Genomic DNA, 19,455 nt, shown 5'->3' on the forward strand with positions numbered 1-19,455 from the left:
CAAAAATTTGGTATCACTATTTTTTTTTTGGGTAAACTACCCTTCGTTTTTAAAAGTTGACAAAATGTTATTAAAAAAAGTTACTCGAAATTAACAATTATGACTCTATACAAAATATCAAGCAGATCTTTTCAACTTTGACAATTCCATTCTTAGTGAATGTTTATCCGAGAAAATAAATTTTCTTTTTAATTTTCTAAACTAGTCCACAAAAAAATTACACTCTCGGATGGTACATGTTAATTGATTTATTATTATTTACTTTCTTATGTTTTTTTATAATTAGACCTTTTGTTCAAATAAAAAATGATACTATAATTAAAGTACACGGATCTTCTTGATATTTTGTATAGAGTCATAATTGTTAATTGCGAGTTTACTTTTCTTAGTAACATTTCCCCAACTTATAAAAAAGATGAGTAGTTTACCAAAAATAAAAATTGTGATTCCAAATTTTTGGCTACCCTGTACATTATTAAGATGTTTTAAATATATCTACATACTTTTCAGAAAATCAATTTCTAGGAGGAAATGATAACTTCTGTGAGAAATCTTTACCCATTATTTGGGCCCCCCAACTAATTTTGATACAGGGCCTCTCCAAGGCGAACTACGCCACTGGTTTTATATTATTAAGTAGCAACAAATGTATTGATTTATTTGAAATTTATTACACTTACAACAGAAATTACATTTTATTTTTCACAAAATTTTAATATTTACATTTGTATCACTTAAAAATTACATAAAATAATTATACACATTATTAAATAACAAATGGAAGTCATATTTTTAGAAGAAAAAAACAAAAAAGAAATTCTATATCAAAACTAGAATCATTAGAATTAAAAATATAAAACACACAAATAAACAGGATTTTGCAAAAACCTTTTGAGAAAACAATGTCGGTGAATTTGAATTTAACGACTCTAAGAAATTGATAATTTATAAGATTTCCGAAAATGTTTACCCATAAAGATTATGCAGAAACGAAATTGAATAAGATTTCTAAAGAATGAACAACTATTTTTCAAAAAATCTTTCATTTTGTACAAAATAATCCAAAGAAAATTAGACATTCCAATCCGAAAAAATTAGGAGATATCTATTTGTTGCGTACTTTGATTGAATATGATTCGGATTTAATCTAAATCGATTTGAGTACTTACTGGTAAATAATAAGCCGTAATATGATGACAGATCAGAGTAGTCCATTTCCTAGCTTCTACCTCGAGGAGGATATCGAAAAGTACACTAGTTTTGAGAATAAAACTTTCAAAGCTTCCATGAGCCAATCCTATAAAAAAATTCGAGGAAATGTAGAAAAAAAAAATTTCGATATGTTATCCAAGCAGTTCATTTGGAAATTGCCACTAATTTTAGACAACATAGAAATTATTTTCAGTTCTATCAAGACAGAAGCGAGAAAATGAAGCACACAAATCTGTCACTATCTTACGATCTATAAACTATAAAAAATGGACTTTTCGTGAATATTTCATTAGATGGTTAAGTTTTAAAAAAATTTGTTAAAATAAAATTGCCGGCACAAAAGAGTTTTATACTTTTCGATAAATGCAATTCAAGATCATTGTGTTTTCTGCCAATTCTTCGGTACAATTGAATTATATTTTGTCTACTTTCTTTGGATTAAGTAAATAATCACTTAAAAAAATGAACACTATCTACAATATTTGCATCTTATTCCAAAAAAGATTTCGAGCCGATTCACAAAAGCTTAAAAATATTTTATTTGTTTCTCAGTAGCCTCACCTTCCCTTATAGTTAAATAATTCTTGGAATCATTTTATTTCAAATCATAAAAATTAACAATTTAGTTATCGAACATTTTATTGCTTGAGCAAGCTCACGATCCTTAAACTTTGAATTAATTCTTTTATTTACATTTTAATCATAAATGGTTTAGGGAGATGAACATTTTCTTTACAGGAAAAATGAACTTCAGAAATGTGAAATTGTGATTTTACTTTGAAAATCTTAGTAAAGGCGGAGAATAGAGAAAATACAATTAAAATCAGAACAATTTTAGACAAATCGCACCTACCTACGCTGAGCTATTCTTGAAATATATTGACGCATCCGTTCTATACTTTTCAGTTCCCACTAACGACAAGCAGTTTTTTAACCCATTTTTGTATTCCTCTAGATAAGAATTAACCTCTCGGCCCCCCAAATAAAAAAACCATATAAATTAAAATGAACAAACTTACATTCAAGCATATCGTATTCCTCTCGGAATGGTTAATCGTCTGACAACGATCTCTATAACCAGTGACAGATTTTTTCTTAGGTACTTTTATCCTTTTCTCGTAATATTTTATATAGAATTTAAGAGAAAATAATTTTAATATGTTAATAAATATGACTAATTGAGAACTCAATATTCGCGAAGAGCTTTGGATGTGATTTTTAGAAATTATTAGAAAATTCTATTCTCAATAATGCATTTTATTTTAACGTCTTATGCTAATTAAAAAATAATAAACCTTATACTACTTAAAACGAAAATATGGCTTTATTTGCAAAGCCACCAATTGCAAACCTGGGTTTAACATAACGGCACGACATCTTATTGATATACCGGATGTCTATCTATATGATCTTTCCATTTTTGTTAAAAAATTTTTTTTTGAAATCCAACTCTCCATATTAATGTTTATACATGATGTCGCTCGGTAATACTGCAATAAAACTATGTTCTTAGATTAAATTTTATGTGAGCGGTCGAATTGTGCAATCACCAATTTTTTTCATATTTATTGCGTCACTTTGTTCTAACGTTGACGATGTACTTGGAGTATTTAACACTGATGGTTTTAAATAAAGAAGTGGAGGGATTTGTGTAATAGTAATATTCTCATTTTGAAATGGTATTATGGGTTCAAGGGTTGGTGGTACTTGTGTAATTGTTGTATTCGTTTCACTTTTAATTGGTGGTATAAATGTCATTAAATTTTTATTTGGTGTTAGAATTGGTGGTATTTCTGTTTTTGTATCCACTGGTGTCATTGAACGCTGTGCCAGCGATTTATTTGATGACGATGTTGATATTGATGTGTGTAATGGATCCGTTTGTAATGGTTCAGGTAATTGATTTTCATAAATGTTGGTGGATGATGAAGAGTCACCAGCGTGATTTAATAAGCCAGTTGTTAAGTAACTTAAGTCACCATAAGGTAATGATGCACCGTCATAATTATCACCAGATCGTCCACTTACATTGGATCTTGATTGGTTTTCTGGAAAATTGTTCAAATTATATACAGTTCCATATGGACTAAGAACAGTATTAAATACATCTTTAACCCAAACCCAACTTATATATTAACTTTCAACCCTCTAGTGTCTAGCGTAATATGAAGAGGCTATACAGATGTTCAAAGAAAGAGAGCTCGGGAGTGGTCACCCCCGAAAAAGCACATCCTTGACACTAACAAAGCCCTATAATCTGCAGAAAAACTCAATATTTCGACGTAAAAAGGGGAAAGAGAGATTGGAAGTTAACTACCCCGAAAAGCACATCCTTGAAACTAAACCTAGATACCTATTTTCATTCTTATAGCTCAAAACCGAACATAAAAAGGGGCTACATGCCGATTTTCAACCCTCTAGCTTAATTTGGGGAGACTGTGCTGAAAAAAGACACTTTTACCCTGGACAAATTTTGGAAATCGAACCTCACTTTCATCCGCTTTATATGCAATCCTAGATACCGAACTACATTTTTTACATAAAATTTGCAAAACATTAGTTGAAGTATTATAACTCGTTTCAAAAGAAGTATCGAATTACTCGAAAACTAATATCTTATCGATAATAATACTTACCATCAAAAAAACTTTGCTCGGATTTACGCGGTCGCCCTGGTTTACGACCAAGAATTTTTGTTTTCCGTGGTGTATCTAAAGTAATCAAAATACAAATTTACTTTTAAAAAATTATCATTTATGTTCAAAATAGGGAAAAAATAAACGATCAATATCTAGGGAAATAATAAACGATCAACGATCTTCATAACAAGGGGATCTCTGATGACGCCACTTGTAGTGTCTGTATGGAAGACGGTGATACATATTATTTTTACCTGCAGAAATCTGCAGGGTGTCAAGTTTAAAATATTTTGTTCCGAAACCTTGGATCCATCAATCCTGTGAGAAATCCCGTCTGAGAAGCTAAAATAGCATTTCTTACTCGAAGGTGTCTCTATCCCGCCTTCGAGTGACAGGTTGTTATCACAGAGGGTACTTAAAATCCCTTGGTCTATGCGCTATAGGGACCCATTTGCGGTACCCCTCTTATGTATTATTATTATTATTATTATTATTATTATTAACGTCATCGCACTTACCACTTTTTCGTGGCCGCCCAACCGGTTTTCTCTCCTTTTGTTTACCTAACAATTCTGAATATATTCGTGGTCTACCTTTAGGTCTCCGTGGTTTAACAATTAGCGGTTTTTCTAAAGATAAAAAATTGTCTTTACAACTATGCTAATAAATTGATAATAGGATGTATCTTACCTTTAGGTGGTCTACCTCGACCACGTTTTCCAGAAGATACTTCACTATTTTGAGAAGTATTATTTCCATTGGACGTATCATTTTCTCCATTTTCTTTTTTCGGTGTATATGTAATATTTTTAATTGATTGTATGATTGATTGAGTAACAGATGTGGGATTATTACTATGTTCAATATCTTTCAATTCGGTTGGAGATGCCTCAATTGGATTACCATAAAGACGTTTTTTCTTCTCACCTTTTGGTACATAGTCATCATCATCATGATAGGTTTTTATATGTTGTTTTAATTTATCAAAACGTGAAAATTTTTCATCACATTTTTTACATGGAAATAGTACTCGCATCTTGTCTGATCCCGCATGATGTGTTTTTTTATGTTTTTGTAAGTGCTTTTCAAGATAAAATCTGAGAAAATTTTTTAAAATTATTATTTGTCTTGTGGACAACCAGGAACTACGAGTTTTACTTTTGGTTTCATTTAAAATAAAAAATTTGTTCTTTATTGATTGATTGAGCAAAAATAGTTAGCATTTTATCGAGTGCTCGATCGAAATGTGTTTCGATTAAGGATTAAAGATAGATGGATTCAAAACCAAGAGTTCAATCGTAGTTTCCTGATAATGGCTACTTTGTATATAATAATTACTTTTTTTTACAAATTTCACATTTAAGTTTTCTTGGTTTCGCCTTGTTCGGATCTTCATCTTTTATATCTATTTCAGGTGTGTCAATATCCTAGAATAAATTAAAGGAATAGAAAAGTTACTTTTGAAATTCAAAAATACTGTCATCTTAAAAATTGGGAACATTATAAATATTGATAACAACTGGCGATAATAATTCGTACTAAATAAAACAGAAAGCTGACCCGTTTTGAGTAGTTCTAATTTAGACTACCAGTTGTAGACAGCGCATATTTAAATTCGGCAGGAAACTTATGGCCATTCCATCTAACATAGCTCTAGAAGTAGAAAAGAAAGAGGCGACAGACAAAATGAGACATTAAAATGATGGTTACCACATTGAAGAAATGTAAATAATGTTGCCGATGTATGTAGCGAAACCAATGAGAAGGGATTTTAGTCGATAGAATTGCGCTTCCTCAAAAATATAATTCCCCTGGAATTTAAAATATAGAAAAAAAAATTAAATACAAACCGTAATACTATCGTCAAGTGATATAGGATTATTTTCATTTTCGATTTCTATATCTGGTGTAACAGTGTCAATATCTACTGAAAGGTCATCGGGTGAAACTGTTACTGTGAAATTTGATGACGATTCAGATTTTGATAATACTGGAAGTGGTGATGATGTTGTAGCACTATTAAGACCTTTTGTTGATAATTTTGATGTATCTTTTCCATTTTTATAATTTAAAATAATTGAACCATTTCCACCGGATACATCTAATAATTGACAAAAAAATATTTATTTTTTAAACTTAGAAATGAATTATAAAAAAATTACTGCAAGTTTTCTTGCATTCATAGGCCGCCCCCTCACATATTCATAAGACTCCTCAAAAGTTATGGTCCAAGTCAAATTTATTGGAGCCGTATGTCATTTTGATCATCACACAAAATTAATATTTACAGAAATAAATTTTTTATACAGCCTGTGTTTGAAGCATCTAGGGATATAAATATGTCTGTAGTATGACTGAATACATAATACATCCGTTTAGTAATGCATCTAAAAGAGAGGTATTATTCATGTATTGTATGCCTGCAGAGAGTGGGAGATTTGTTGCATACAAATATTAACTATGTAACTAAAAAACTCCCACCTCCAAGTGTCTTCCAAGTAATTCAATGCATGTATATAATACCTCTCTTTTAGATGCATTACTAAACGAAGGTATTCTGTATTCAGTCATACTACAGACATATTTATATCCCTAAATGCTTCAAACACAGGCTGTATATTACATCTCTAGCCTGTTTTTCTGTCACTAATATCTCCCTTATTCCTTTATCAAATTCCATGATTTTAAATCTTATCGTGCTGGCTAATGACAAAAAATAGACTCACAGTCTAAAAATGTACCCACATCTCTTAAATTGGAAATTTAAATTCTCAAATCCGCCATCATAAATCCGAGAAATGATATGATCTAGTGGCAAGGATATACCTGGCTTTCACCCAGGAAGCTCGTAAGCATAGTAAGATATGCGAGATAGTAACCATGCATAAAATAAATAAAAAAGAATCACCAAGTTGTTACAACTTCTTGTATACTAAGCGCGTATTTAGTCTCGAAGCTACACATCTTTCTCTTAATAAAATAATTAATATTGCACTGTTTAAGACAGTCATAGAAAGTTATTTTCATCATCTAGGAAGCTGATAGGGTCGCACTCAAAAGAGCAACTTGTTATTATTTACCTTTAATAATAAAATCGCTTAATCCGTGATCTTTGGAATTCGGTGTTGAATGTTGGACTGGATGACTTTCTTTGATTTTAGTTAATGAATTATTCGCCTTCTTCTTGAGTAATGAACGTGGTGAAATATCAATATTATCAATTACATCAATTGTTTCACATACTGGTACTCGTTTCTTTCCCTTAAATCGTGTATTTCTTGATAATGCAGATGTTTGATTTTCATTTACATCAGAAATGGATCGATCACTTATTGATTTCCGTATAGTCTATAAAATTAATTCAATTTATAAAATTATTTAATGGGTTGAGATTAAAGGTTGTAAAGGTAAAGATGTCAGGACTACAGCAGTTTAAACTGAAAAGGTGAGACTTTTAAAGAGGAAAATAGAGGTGGTTATATAAAATTAAGCCTTCTTCAGACAGGGCAAATTTTGTATAACCATAGCTATTCGACTGTGCTCCCCTACCACTTTCTAACAAGGCGATGTCTGACGACTCCACTTGTAGGGGCTGTATGGAAGACGATGAACTACAGGGCGTCAAATTTAGAATGTTTGATTCCGAAACCTTGGATCCATCAATTCCAGGAAACATTCGGAATCCTATAGCTTCATTTGCTTAAAATAGTATATCTTACATGGAGATGTCTCGCCTTTGGGTGACAAGTTATTGTCAAGCGGAGCACAGAGGACTCCTTGATCTAGGTGATGGTCCTCTTGGTCAGTCATTTCAGTTTGAACGGATTCTGTAACGGATTTACTTTATATCATGTAATGTTCGATGAGTGGAAAAGTTTTTCTGCCATAGTTTTTTGAGATATAATGGTAAAACTAATGGGACCTCCTTCAAGGTGGCACTATTTGACTGAACTATTTATATCTGTTATATTATGTTAAATGTAAATTAATTACCGATGGAGAATCACTCAACGATACAACATCAATTTCAGGAATAGTAACAGTTTCATTTGGTTTTCCTTGATCAAAAACAACTGCAGGTAAACTGTCAATATGGTTTGATTTTCTTTTCTTCGCATTATGTGATGTTTGTGGTATTATTTGTTGAGTATTATCCGGTAAACAAAAATCCGTAATTTCTAATTCCTTAGCAATTTTAATTAAATGATCAACATTATCCGCTGGAACGTCAATTACTCCCTTGTACATAAACTCCAATAAGTATAGCATATCTTGGTACGATATTTTGTGCATTATGAAGACTGGATGTGATGTTTTTTTGCTAAGTAATTCATGGAAGTATGAACTACACGCTGATAATACAATTTTATGGGCTTCAATTGTTGGACCATCACGGCATGATATTGTTACATCTGCTAGATTATCATTTGAGTATAAACTTTTAAATAATAATCCGATGTTATCTAAATAATGATTCGATTTTAAACGACGCAAAACTTCCAGGTTTTGTGACGCCATCTGAAACAAATTAATAACATTTTAAAATTTAGACATACATTTTTTAAGCTACATAGTTTTTTCCTAATTTAAATTTTATACAGACCTCCCATCTCGTTGAAAGATCTGTACAACACAGTACAGATATAGTACTGCTCAAAATATGTCGATTTAGCTTGCCTTAGTACTTAGCATCGTTTGGGAACTAGTCGGTTTCAAAGTTAAAATATTAAAATAGTTTTTTGTAAGTTAAATACTAAACGCAAAATGATTGACATTGATGTATAGGATAAAAACTCTCATAAAAATTAATTTATAATCGATCCATTAGCATAGCACGTGAAGCTTTTAGATTTCAAACCTCCTGTATTTCTACGTCCATGAAGGTAAAGGATTGAAAGTGTTGAGTTTAGATTCAGTGAATTACTTCAAAAAAGGTACGCTTGGCAAGAATCGTTTAATCTTTATAGTTTACTCGAAATTTGCAATTTTAAATATAGGAGAATTTTCAACAAATAAATTGAATTGTGCAAAATAACGGTAGAAATTTTAGGTATAGGCGGAGTAGGTTATAGCCTAGAGTAGCAGATTTTGGGAGGCGATAAAATTTGAAAAATAAAAAATTAATTATAAAGTTTCGAATAATTTAAAAATTTAATTAATAACTTTGATTTTAAACAAGTGTTTACAAAATTTAAAAAATCCTCGACAAATTTTTCGGGTAAGGAACCCTAAACTCGTACTTGAAACATAGCTAAGAACACTCTCCATTAAATTACCTTCTTTAAAACGAAACAAAAAAAATTCGTCCCTGCTTAAGTGGGCCTCCACCAAAATCCGCCTAAGTTCAAAATCAATGAACGAACTAATTATATCTTGAAATTAAAATGCAAAATCATCGTTTTCATCATCTTCGGAATTTCCTAAACTCATTTGATTTGATAAGAAAATAACATTCGTGGATAATTTTTTCCAATTTAAATTATATTCAATTTTAATAAATAATACTAGCAGAGAATATATCGGTAAAATTACTGATATAGTCTCTGATACTAGTTTCATTTGTGAATAATTTTGATTTTGTCATATGGTAGCTCAGTAGACACTGTTAGGGTTGCACACATCTCAATATTTGACCAGAAGATTCCAGAAAGATCTAAAATAAAAATTTTGATTTTTTTTCGAATAAATTTATACAATTTTTAACAAAAAAAATTCAAAAAGTTTATTTTAGAACTTTGAACGTACGTAAGAAAATACGTAAATTTTAACGTATTTTTTAAACTTATTTTGAATATTGGTCGAGAAATTTTTAAAATTATAAAAGATACGTAAATTGTTAAGGAATTCATAGTTTCGTAGTTGACTAGACCCCTAACTGTACCTAACATTCAGTTTTTTTTTTAATTCTTGACTGGAAATTTTGATTTTGTTATTCGAACTTAGCGAAATTAAACAAATGAATAAAATGTTTTCGGCAATAGCGTTAAAATCGAATAGCATTTTTATAAAATTTTGATTATAGTTGATTATTGATAAATAGTAAGTAATCAGGTGGTCTAAATTGGAACTACTGAAAAAGCGGTGTACTTCCTGTTTAATAGTACAATTTTTTATCGCCAGTTGGCGGGATTTATGTGATTTAAATTTGAATATTTTTATTATGGCCTTAAAACATGGTACAAGTATTGCCATCTGGTAGTCGAAATTGTAACTACTGAACGAATCATTATCGCCAGTAGGCAACTTCCAGTTAACAATAGCAAAACATTTAACATTTTTTAGGCAGTTTCCAGTTTAATTTATTTTTAGTTCATCTTAGTTTTTTTAAATAAAAATCAATGAGCCCAAAATTGAAACGCCAAAAATTTGTCTTTGTGAGTACTTTTAATAAAAGGGCACTCACTTTCTGACAAACTGTCTAAGCAAAAGTAAGTAAATAAACCTAACATAAATAATTATCTTAATTAAAATATAATTTTTAATTGAAAAACCCTGATTGCATAAAATGCTATAAAAAAGCCTGTGTACCCTCGTTACGGCTCTGTATCTGAGTTATATGGTATAACTCCAACAAGTAAAAAAAATTACTCAGACTAAATTAACTCAAATATTTTCAAAAAACAACAAATCGTTTAGGTACTCTTAGTTTTCGACGAATAAAGTTCGAAAAATATGATTTAATTTTATAAAATTTAGAAGATAATCTGTCAAAATTCGGCTGTCACACACCACCCGCCGCGAGCAGAATGAATTCACCATAGAAGAAAGCATAATCTTCCAAACTGGCAAATTGTTTGCTTTTTTTTTAATTCGAAATTGGGTAAGGCTACCTATTCATAAAATTCAGCTAATCTATTTTTCATAATTTTGGCGGAAAAATCCTATAACTGAACGGGAGGTTCCTCTTTTTTTAATTTCAAAATAATTGGAAATTTTTTAATCAATTTTTTTTTTTTAAATTCTTAATATTTGAACAATTCATAAAATTCAAATGCATTATAAAATCAATAAAACAGAGGCGTTAATTTCAAAAATTTCATTCGGTTGACTAACAAAAAAATTAAAACCTCTCTTACTTAAATTTAAAAAAAAATAATTCTAAATATTAAACAAAAAACAAAAAAAATTCCGATAAACTTCCAACAAATTGAAATTAAATATGATAAAATATTTTTTATATCACTATAATCATATCTTAATTAACAAACAATTTTTAAACAAAAAATAAAAAACGTAAATCTATATAAAAATTAGGTAAATAATAAATAAATCTAAAAATATAACAAATTTAAAAAGAACGATCAATGACATAATTGAAATTAATTAAAACAAAAAAAAGAACACGAAAAAAAACCTTGAGAACAAAAATTTAATACTTAAATATTTTTATCTAAATAAAGAAAACATTTACCTTAATTAAGTCATGTATATAAAATTATTTAAAAAATAACTAATTCATTTTTAATAATAAAATGACAGATAAGATATTCTTAAACGATTGATGTTTTTTTTTTAAATAAAATTACTTCCAAATTTTATATATACATACTATACATTTTTATAAACATTAAAAATATACTTCGAATAAAAATACATTTTTAAAGGTTATGTCAATATTTCATATGTGTTTTAAATAAAATTATTAAATTAATATTTTTTAAATACATACCTTTTATTATAAAAATGGCACAATATTTACCGATTTAATTATAGAATATTTTTTGTTAATTTTCACAAATTATTAATAATTTTTTTTTTATTAAATTAATTCCATATAAAATGTTTTATTTAATCGAAAGCGCATACTCTGTTATTATAATATATTATGAGTGTATATAGCGATCAGCTTATAGTAATTTTAATTATATATATATTTTTTTTAATGATAAAATATATTTTTAAATAATAAATGTATATTTTTTTCTTACTAAAATGTTTTCTCCTTGTTTACTTTAAATTAATTAAATCGTTCTTTGTTTAATTTTTAAGGAAAATTCAACATATATTATATCTTTTTTTTTTTAATTTTTACGCATATTGATTGTAATTTATAATTAGGATAAAATTATTTTAAAAAAATATTATTTTAACTAATATATGCGACCATCTTGGATTTTATTTTTATTATTTTCAATGAAAAAATAAAAAAATTTATAATGTTATGTAATATGAAAAATTGGAAAAAAAAAGTCGTATACATTTCATAGTTTTTATCAAAGTTGTATTTTATTAGTCTTGGAGTCGATGCAAATTCAAGCTGTTTTAATTGCAATTTTCTCGAAGATTTTATTTTGGCTTAAACGAATTATTCGCGTTTAACATATTCCATATGAATCCCATAATAAAAATTATTTTTCGAACAATATACCTATATTTTGGCTTTTAACAAGTTACTCGCATTTTATATTCCATAAATCCATATAATTCTCATAACCAAGATTGTGGAAAAATTGGTCTAAATTTGGAGTAACGGAAAAACGTAAAGTGGAAGTCGAAAATAATGCGGCAATATTAATTTATACAAAAACTTATTTTATTTATTTATTGGTGAAATTACGTAAATTTTCAGTACTGAAGATTTTTCTCCAGCCATAATTCGCACGAAACAGCAAATTATATTTTTCTGACTAGAATTCTGCAATTGTAAATTTTGATTTTTTTTACCCTGAAAAAGTCACTTTATACACACAAAAAAATCTAAGAATTTTTTCGTTAAGTTCGTCGTTTCCGAGTGATTAACAATTTATTATTTAAAAAAAAAATTGTAACTTTTAAAAATACAGCCCAGTTAAAATTGTCCATTTTTTTTTGACTTAAAAAAATCAAGGATTTCGAATGAAAAATAAATGATAGCTCTCCAGAATTTTATTAAATTTATTTTCAAGTATTAAAAATTTTGACAAACTAAAAAATTCTATTCATTTTTGCGTTTTTTTTTCCAAACATTAAATTTTTATTAACTCGAAAACGATGAAAATTACAAAAAAATCACAAAATACTTTTTAATGTAAAATGGCTCAAAAACTCCTTTGGTTCCTTAAAACCAAAATTGAATATCAGATTTTCTGACCGAAAAAATCTCGATTCCTAACTTGGAACATCAAAAGTCAATAATTTCCTAGCTATAAAGATCCAAAAGCATCATTAAAATAATAGTAGACTATTTCCAAATAATAACAACAGTTTTCAGCAGTTAGCTCTAGAACTATAATTTTATTAGCTAATGCTTGAATTATCGTGATATTTAAATTATAACATTAAAATGTTAAACTTATATTTTAATGTTTTTTTTTTATTGCTTGGATTTATTTTAAAATAATTTTCAATTAATAAATTTTTAGATTATCTTAATAACATTTGGTTATTTGCTAAATATATACCTACGTGAGAAATTGAATTTAACGCGCACATTTTTAAAAATCTATTAAAAATTTTCAAACAATATTTTAGGTATATTCCAATGGTGATATTACATACGTTATAAAATAACTATATTTTTCGTAATAAAAGAACGTAAAAATTTATCTTCCAAAATATTCCAGGAAATGTAAGATGCTCTGCCTAAAGTTATCAACCAATAAGAATCTCATTTGAGAAAAATAGACTTATACATGATTATTTTAAATAAAGAAATGAGATATTCCACAATAACAAAAGGGCAGAATTCAATAATAATTTAACACAAAAATTTAGTTGCGAAAATGTTTCTATTTGTTAATAAACAATAAATTTTTGATGTAAAAATTTACTTAAAAAATAGGCAATTTGTATATACACTTCGTAATACAAGTTGCCTATTTGTTTCATTTAATTAACTATCTATCGATTAGTAACAAATAGAAACCTGTTTGAAAATGTCTATATTATACGAAACATGTCATATGTTTCTTATATTTGTACCCAAAAACCTCGCCGGCTTCTACATACATTCAAAATACAATATTAAATTGGTGAATAATATGTCGTTTCAGTAATAAAGGAAGTAGTACGGTTAATTTTCATTTATCTTACTCTCTTTTGCATTTTCTTTAAACAATTAAATTATAATTCGTACAGAAAAAAAAAAGAAAAATTTTGGAAAAATTCCCTGACTATCTTCTTTTTTTTCGGAATTCCCTGATATTTCTAAGTTTACCAGTAATGTGGCCACTATGACAACGAACCTAGATTTTATCTTAGTTATTTTACATACGTGATGTTTTATGTTAAGTTATCGATTATCCACCCTTTAATACAGGGGGCATATATTAGTGCGAGTTATTGTAAATTTTTCTTAATAAAAATTCCTATTCGAAACATGCAAAGTGATAATATCAAGCTTTTGTGGATATTTTGATTTCAGAAAAAACCTAAAAATGATATCTGATTATCAACAGAGAATATTTTTTCAAGGAACCATAAATTAAAGCAAGAATTGTTTTTCTCAATAAGTTTTATTATGTAATAATGAATAAAAATAATTTTATATAACAAACTATCCATTTTATTTTTCAAATTTAATTTATTAAAAATATATTGTGTTAATGATTGATTAGAAAGGAAAAGGGATTGATTGAATTTAGGATTAGATTTAACATTTAAATAGGATGATTTTTAAAAATTATAATTATAATATATATATGTAAATAATTAATTTAAAACAATGAAATATTATTTTGTTCTTTACAAAAATAAAATTTCTCAACAAATTCTTCAACACTTTGAATAGTCACCAATTGATTTGATATATTTTCCAAAATTTTCATATTTCTGGTATGTTTTATGGATTGAATACGTTTATAACGAGCACCATCCAACATTTTTAATATTACATAATGTAACCATAATATATTTGTATATGGTTCATAATGTTCCCAATTATTCCTGAAAAAAAAAAAGATTCAAATCATTAATTATTTTTTAATTAGTGGTATTTATTTTATCTCTTCGTCCATCGCGTGAAATTTACGTATAGGGTTGATCATTTCGCGGTGAATTTTTAAATATTATTCAAAGATAATTCGTTAGAAATAATTTATAAATCAAAAATAAAAACATTAATTACCTTAGCGCGTTACCTCAAAGTAGATTTATAATCACATGGATAAAACATAGAATAATTTATAAATCATAAATTAGATATAGTTCAAATAATAAAAATGAAATTATTGTCTGGAGGATTTTTGGATCGATAATAAAGTATACTAAAGGTCAGAACAGATTTTAAATTAGGTAGGGAAAAAATATGAAGTTTATCGTGGGTTGAAGCTTAAGTATTGAAAAACTTAAAAGAAGCATAAAAATAATTCATGAGTGAAAAAAAAACTTACTTGTTTTTTTGTTGCATCAACGTATAAATTTGAAATTGATATTCCTGAGCGTTTTCGTGGAATAGATCTGGTTCATTTGCCAAATTATTGAAAATACAACGATTTTGATATGTTATTCGTGATAATGTAAAATCAATAATGGTTGCTTTTACACCATGCGTTTCAACACTGATTTTATTACCATTGAAAATAAAATCAATATATTGATCATCTGTTGGTTGTATCAACAGATTACCCCAATGCAGATCACGATGTTCAAATGACAATACTTTTTCAGCAATGCCCAAAGCTATTGCAGTCTGTAATCAAATTAAGCATTAATATAACAGGAAAAACTAATAAATAATTTTAATAAAAAAGTTGAGGAAGTTGGGAGGTGGGAGGTTTATTGTGAACTGTGTATTTTGAAGTTTTCCTGATGGCATTTAGGTTAAAGATTGTATGTAAATCAAAGTACCATGTAGAAAACATGTATAAATTAAACGATATTTTACTATACCATAACCAGCGGACGATTAAGACTCTTTCAACGATACCTCATTTGTTAAATTATGACAAGTAGTTTAGAAGCTATGAGGGAACTTGGAACAAACATACCGATCAAACACATAACCTTTGCCGTAATCGGGGTAAAAAGAGTTTATTTTCGCAATTCCAAATGAGAAAATCTCCTTATAAATCAAAAATTAATTTATTTAACTTCCTAATTGAAAGATCTCATTAAAAGATTGATAAGTATTTCTGGGACATACTGTATATACTGACCTGAATAAATATTGAGTGCGATTGTTCAGCATTAAAAAACTCATAAGATTCTAAATCACGTCCACCATATTCCAATTCAAAAACAACATACAGTTGTTCATCACCAAATATTTCAGGATGATCATTATCAGTGCCCTGATATTCTTCATACAATTCCCATCCATCAATTAAACGTACAGGATATTTACCACGTACACATCGTACATTCTGTAGATATGTGAAGCAAGTTGTTCGATTCAACTCATTGTCACTTCGTAGATTACTTAATTCTTGGGTTATTATTATTTCAGTAATAATCTCATCGAATTTCTTCTGACGTTCGCCATTTATGTACGTTGTACCTTCGATTGGTTGTATTTTCAAAACTGTTGCATGACCTTGGGGTTGTTTCAATAGAAACACTTCTCCATAAACACCTTCTCCAATTTTGTGACATTTTTGTAGAAGACTGTAACAAACGCAAGAAAGACTGTGATAAGAACTTGAAAATCTTGAAAATAATGAGCCACGTTCACGTCATATATGCATTTACTTTGGGTTCCTTTATCTGCACTAAGTAATAATGGGAACGAAAAAATTTTACTATCGAAAACATCGTCTTGTTGTATATCGATGAATGGATCTTTACGCGAATATTTGAATAAGCCCGCCTCTGCTCTCTTTCAACATATCATGTTCGAAATCGACAATTTTTCCAGTTCAAAAAAACTATTAGAGTCGGCGTACAATTTTGGCTGCTTTTGGAGCTTTATATTTGGTTTGTTCATCGGAGAGAAAAATAAATTTTTCATTCTTTTCTGAAATAGCTATCAAGTGAAACTAATTTTATCAAAAATGAACCACGGTTTGTAAGGTTATAAAAATTTTAAGATTTTTAAAATTTGAGTTTTAAAACACAGGTGAGCATGAAGAAATTAAAACGTTCATTTTTTTGCTATTTAGAAACAGAGGCCTTAAAAACACTGCAAATGATTCTATAAAGGATTAAGAAACGCAGCTAAATCTGGAAAAAAAATGTACAATATCGGAATCTCGCTCTGGCCGCAAACGGCCTTAGCTTCAACTCTAAAGATTTCAATACTTTCCTTAAGGAAAGTGGCTACCTACGAAACCTTGTAAATTATTCTACAAAGGACTCAGAATTAATCCAAGGCTGCGTAAAGGGGATTCCCTTTCCCAAACTATAGATTCTAGTACCCATGAAGAATTGATCATAAGTTTCCATAGACAAATTTCAAACTTATATATGACGCCTTTGGGACATTTGTACCTTAATATAAATTTCGATAACTGTTTACTTGAATCACTTATACTAAAAATGGCCTTTTGGCCCTTGTGTTCGCCCTCTGATGGCGTCCACCCTGTGATCTATAGGTTGCCCATGCCTTTAATGGGGTCGAATTAGCACGGATCTGTGTGCTAGTTCGGCCCTGTGATGGTGTACACCCGATTTAATATATGTAATTTTATTAAAAGTGAGATAAGTAAACATTTACCTAAATTTCACCAAAATACTTTTATTACAAATACATGCATTTTTTTAAATGACATTTTTGAGAAGCCCATTTGAGTATTATAGATATCTAATGGTTTAATTTTTTTGGTGTTGAAAACAATATATTGCTTTATTTCTAAGTTAAAAAAGTGATGTACAAACCTGTCCGGATAGCAAAGATCAAAATCAATTGGTTCTTGTTGATTGCAACGTTTTAAAACGAAGTCTCGAGCATTTAAACGGGATATTTCATCACATGTAAGCGATGGTCGTCTTATTAATGGTTCAAGGACGGATTGATTTAATCCCAAGGATAATTTATTAAAAATTCCATCCAATTCCTCGATTTGATTTTGCTCAACTTTTGATACATAACCTGTAGGTTCAGGACTTAATAATGTTAACAACATACAATTTTCTTTATGTATTTCTGACTCGGAACAAAGCATTCACTGATTACAAAAACGATTTCACACTCACGAAACAACCAAAAAAAAATGCTCACTGTTTTGTTAAGTTTTCGAAGTTTAAAACGAAACGTAAAAAATTAAAATAAAAAATTTAAAACTTATTTTTAAAAGGTAATTCTTGTTCTTGCGATTTTAAATTCTGATTTTAAGAAAATTAAATCAGAAAAACTAAAACGTAATAACTTGAATCACACAATTTTGTGAAACCCCAAATGACGTATTTTCTTATGAATAATGAATCAGTTTTTATAGGTACTCGTTTTTTACGTATATACGTAATTCCCAGAATTCATTAGTCTTCTTCCATGGATAGTGGCGACACGTGGTGATTAAAACATGAACCAAGATAAGATGGGAGATATCGTTTTCCGTGATTGAGAAAGAGATAAAATAAACGCCACTAAAAATACTATTTTGCATCTTATTCTATCTGAATTGAAATTTCTATTTCATTTCTCACTTTAAATCAAATTTAAAACAAACCTTCATTACTTTTCAACAAGCGTCATAGGAGATTCAGTATTTTTGTTTAATTTAATTATAAAAAAATTGGAATCGAGATTAAAGAATATAAAATTTACTACCCCCCGGTTGAAATATGAGATTGAATTTTTCAAAAGACGTAGAATTCAAAAATTGATTAATGACCTTTACTCTTAATGAAATTTGTCCTTCGATAGGACAATTTTATTTGAAACTAGATAAGTCCTGCAATGGTTTTCGAAAAATTAACAATATTTTTACGGAAATGATGTCTATAATTAATCCTGAAATTATTGCATAAAAAAAATATAAACCATTGGATAAACAGAATCTCAAAATCATTACGTAATCATTTCATGATTTCAGTATTTAAAAAAATCTTTCATAATCATTTTGTTTAATTAAACTTGTTACAAAATAAATGAAATATTTTGAATAAATAACTTGAAATATTTTGTCGTTATTCGTGATTATATTATCGCAAAATAATATACAATTTATCATTTATCAAATTTTTAATTTAGAGCAAGTACTCATAATTTAAGGGCTAGCCAAATAAAAAAATACAAAAAAGTTCAAAATTTCTTTTCAGTTAATCAATTAAATATGCAGCTGAAATTTTTTTCATTTGATAGAAAATGATTAGTTCATTCTATTAGTATTATTAGATTATTGTGTTTTTTCTAGCTAAAGCCGTGCCCACTATTTGGCTACGCGCATGATTTTATTTTTGTTTAATTAACGTTTGAAATTATTATCGAATGATTTCTTAACAAAATATTTAAAAAATTGTTTTTGTTAACATTAATTTAATACATTTTTTAAAAATCCAGAGTTTGACGTAAATGGGACGTTGTAACATTGGAGAAAAGACGGTCATTTACGCCAGATTTTTATCTTTATTTTTTTAATTACGCAATGTAAAATAATTTTATTACAATTTTTTTCCAATATTGAACTAGAATTCTAATTAATGTATAATTATTATATAATTATTAATTTATACAATCTAAAAATTTATTAAATGTTTGTACTAAATTTTACGAATTATATTATTGCATTTACGGCATAGGTGTCTATTT

General features: G+C 28.2%; 2 protein-coding genes across 2 annotated transcripts; both read right to left on the bottom strand.

Moving 5' to 3' along the window:
• Positions 1-870: 870 nt before the first annotated feature.
• Positions 871-11,572, bottom strand: LOC123300196. The gene is made up of 9 exons (XM_044882721.1): positions 11,521-11,572; positions 7,845-8,369; positions 6,932-7,199; positions 5,702-5,952; positions 5,190-5,278; positions 4,542-4,948; positions 4,370-4,480; positions 3,849-3,923; positions 871-3,260 (listed from the first exon to the last, which is right to left on the bottom strand). Exons 2-9 carry the CDS (start codon positions 8,367-8,369, stop codon positions 2,734-2,736), a joined length of 2,253 nt encoding a protein of 750 aa, XP_044738656.1. The 5' UTR covers positions 11,521-11,572; the 3' UTR covers positions 871-2,733.
• Positions 11,573-14,708: 3,136 nt separating this feature from the next.
• On the bottom strand, positions 14,709-17,869 carry LOC123300629 (serine/threonine-protein kinase haspin homolog). The gene is made up of 4 exons (XM_044883227.1): positions 17,583-17,869; positions 15,926-16,373; positions 15,211-15,459; positions 14,709-14,714 (listed from the first exon to the last, which is right to left on the bottom strand). The coding sequence occupies exons 1-4, from the start codon at positions 17,867-17,869 to the stop codon at positions 14,709-14,711; spliced, it is 990 nt and encodes a 329-aa protein (XP_044739162.1).
• Between the last annotated feature and the right edge of the window lie 1,586 nt (positions 17,870-19,455).

The sequence above is a fragment of the Chrysoperla carnea genome, chromosome 5 (assembly GCF_905475395.1).
Source record: "Chrysoperla carnea chromosome 5, inChrCarn1.1, whole genome shotgun sequence".
In the NCBI taxonomy this organism is placed as follows: domain Eukaryota; kingdom Metazoa; phylum Arthropoda; class Insecta; order Neuroptera; family Chrysopidae; genus Chrysoperla; species Chrysoperla carnea.

Bases quoted from the DNA above. Each gene is read 5' to 3' on its own strand.
- LOC123300196 (XM_044882721.1), bottom strand. From the start codon at position 8,369: ATGGCGTCACAAAACCTGGAAGTTTTGCGTCGTTTAAAATCGAATCAT. The intron at 4,949-5,189 runs GTAATTATTATA...AAATTTTCTCAG, and splicing joins TGTGAAATTTGTAAAAAAAA to ATTTTATCTTGAAAAGCACT. The intron at 3,261-3,848 runs GTAAGTATTATT...ACAATTTTCCAG, and splicing joins CGAGCAAAGTTTTTTTGATG to AAAACCAATCAAGATCCAAT.
- LOC123300629 (XM_044883227.1), bottom strand. From the start codon at position 17,869: ATGCTTTGTTCCGAGTCAGAAATACATAAAGAAAATTGTATGTTGTTA. The intron at 16,374-17,582 runs GTTTGTACATCA...CGTTTGTTACAG, and splicing joins GATCTTTGCTATCCGGACAG to TCTTCTACAAAAATGTCACA. The intron at 15,460-15,925 runs GTCAGTATATAC...ATTTGATTACAG, and splicing joins CGCACTCAATATTTATTCAG to ACTGCAATAGCTTTGGGCAT.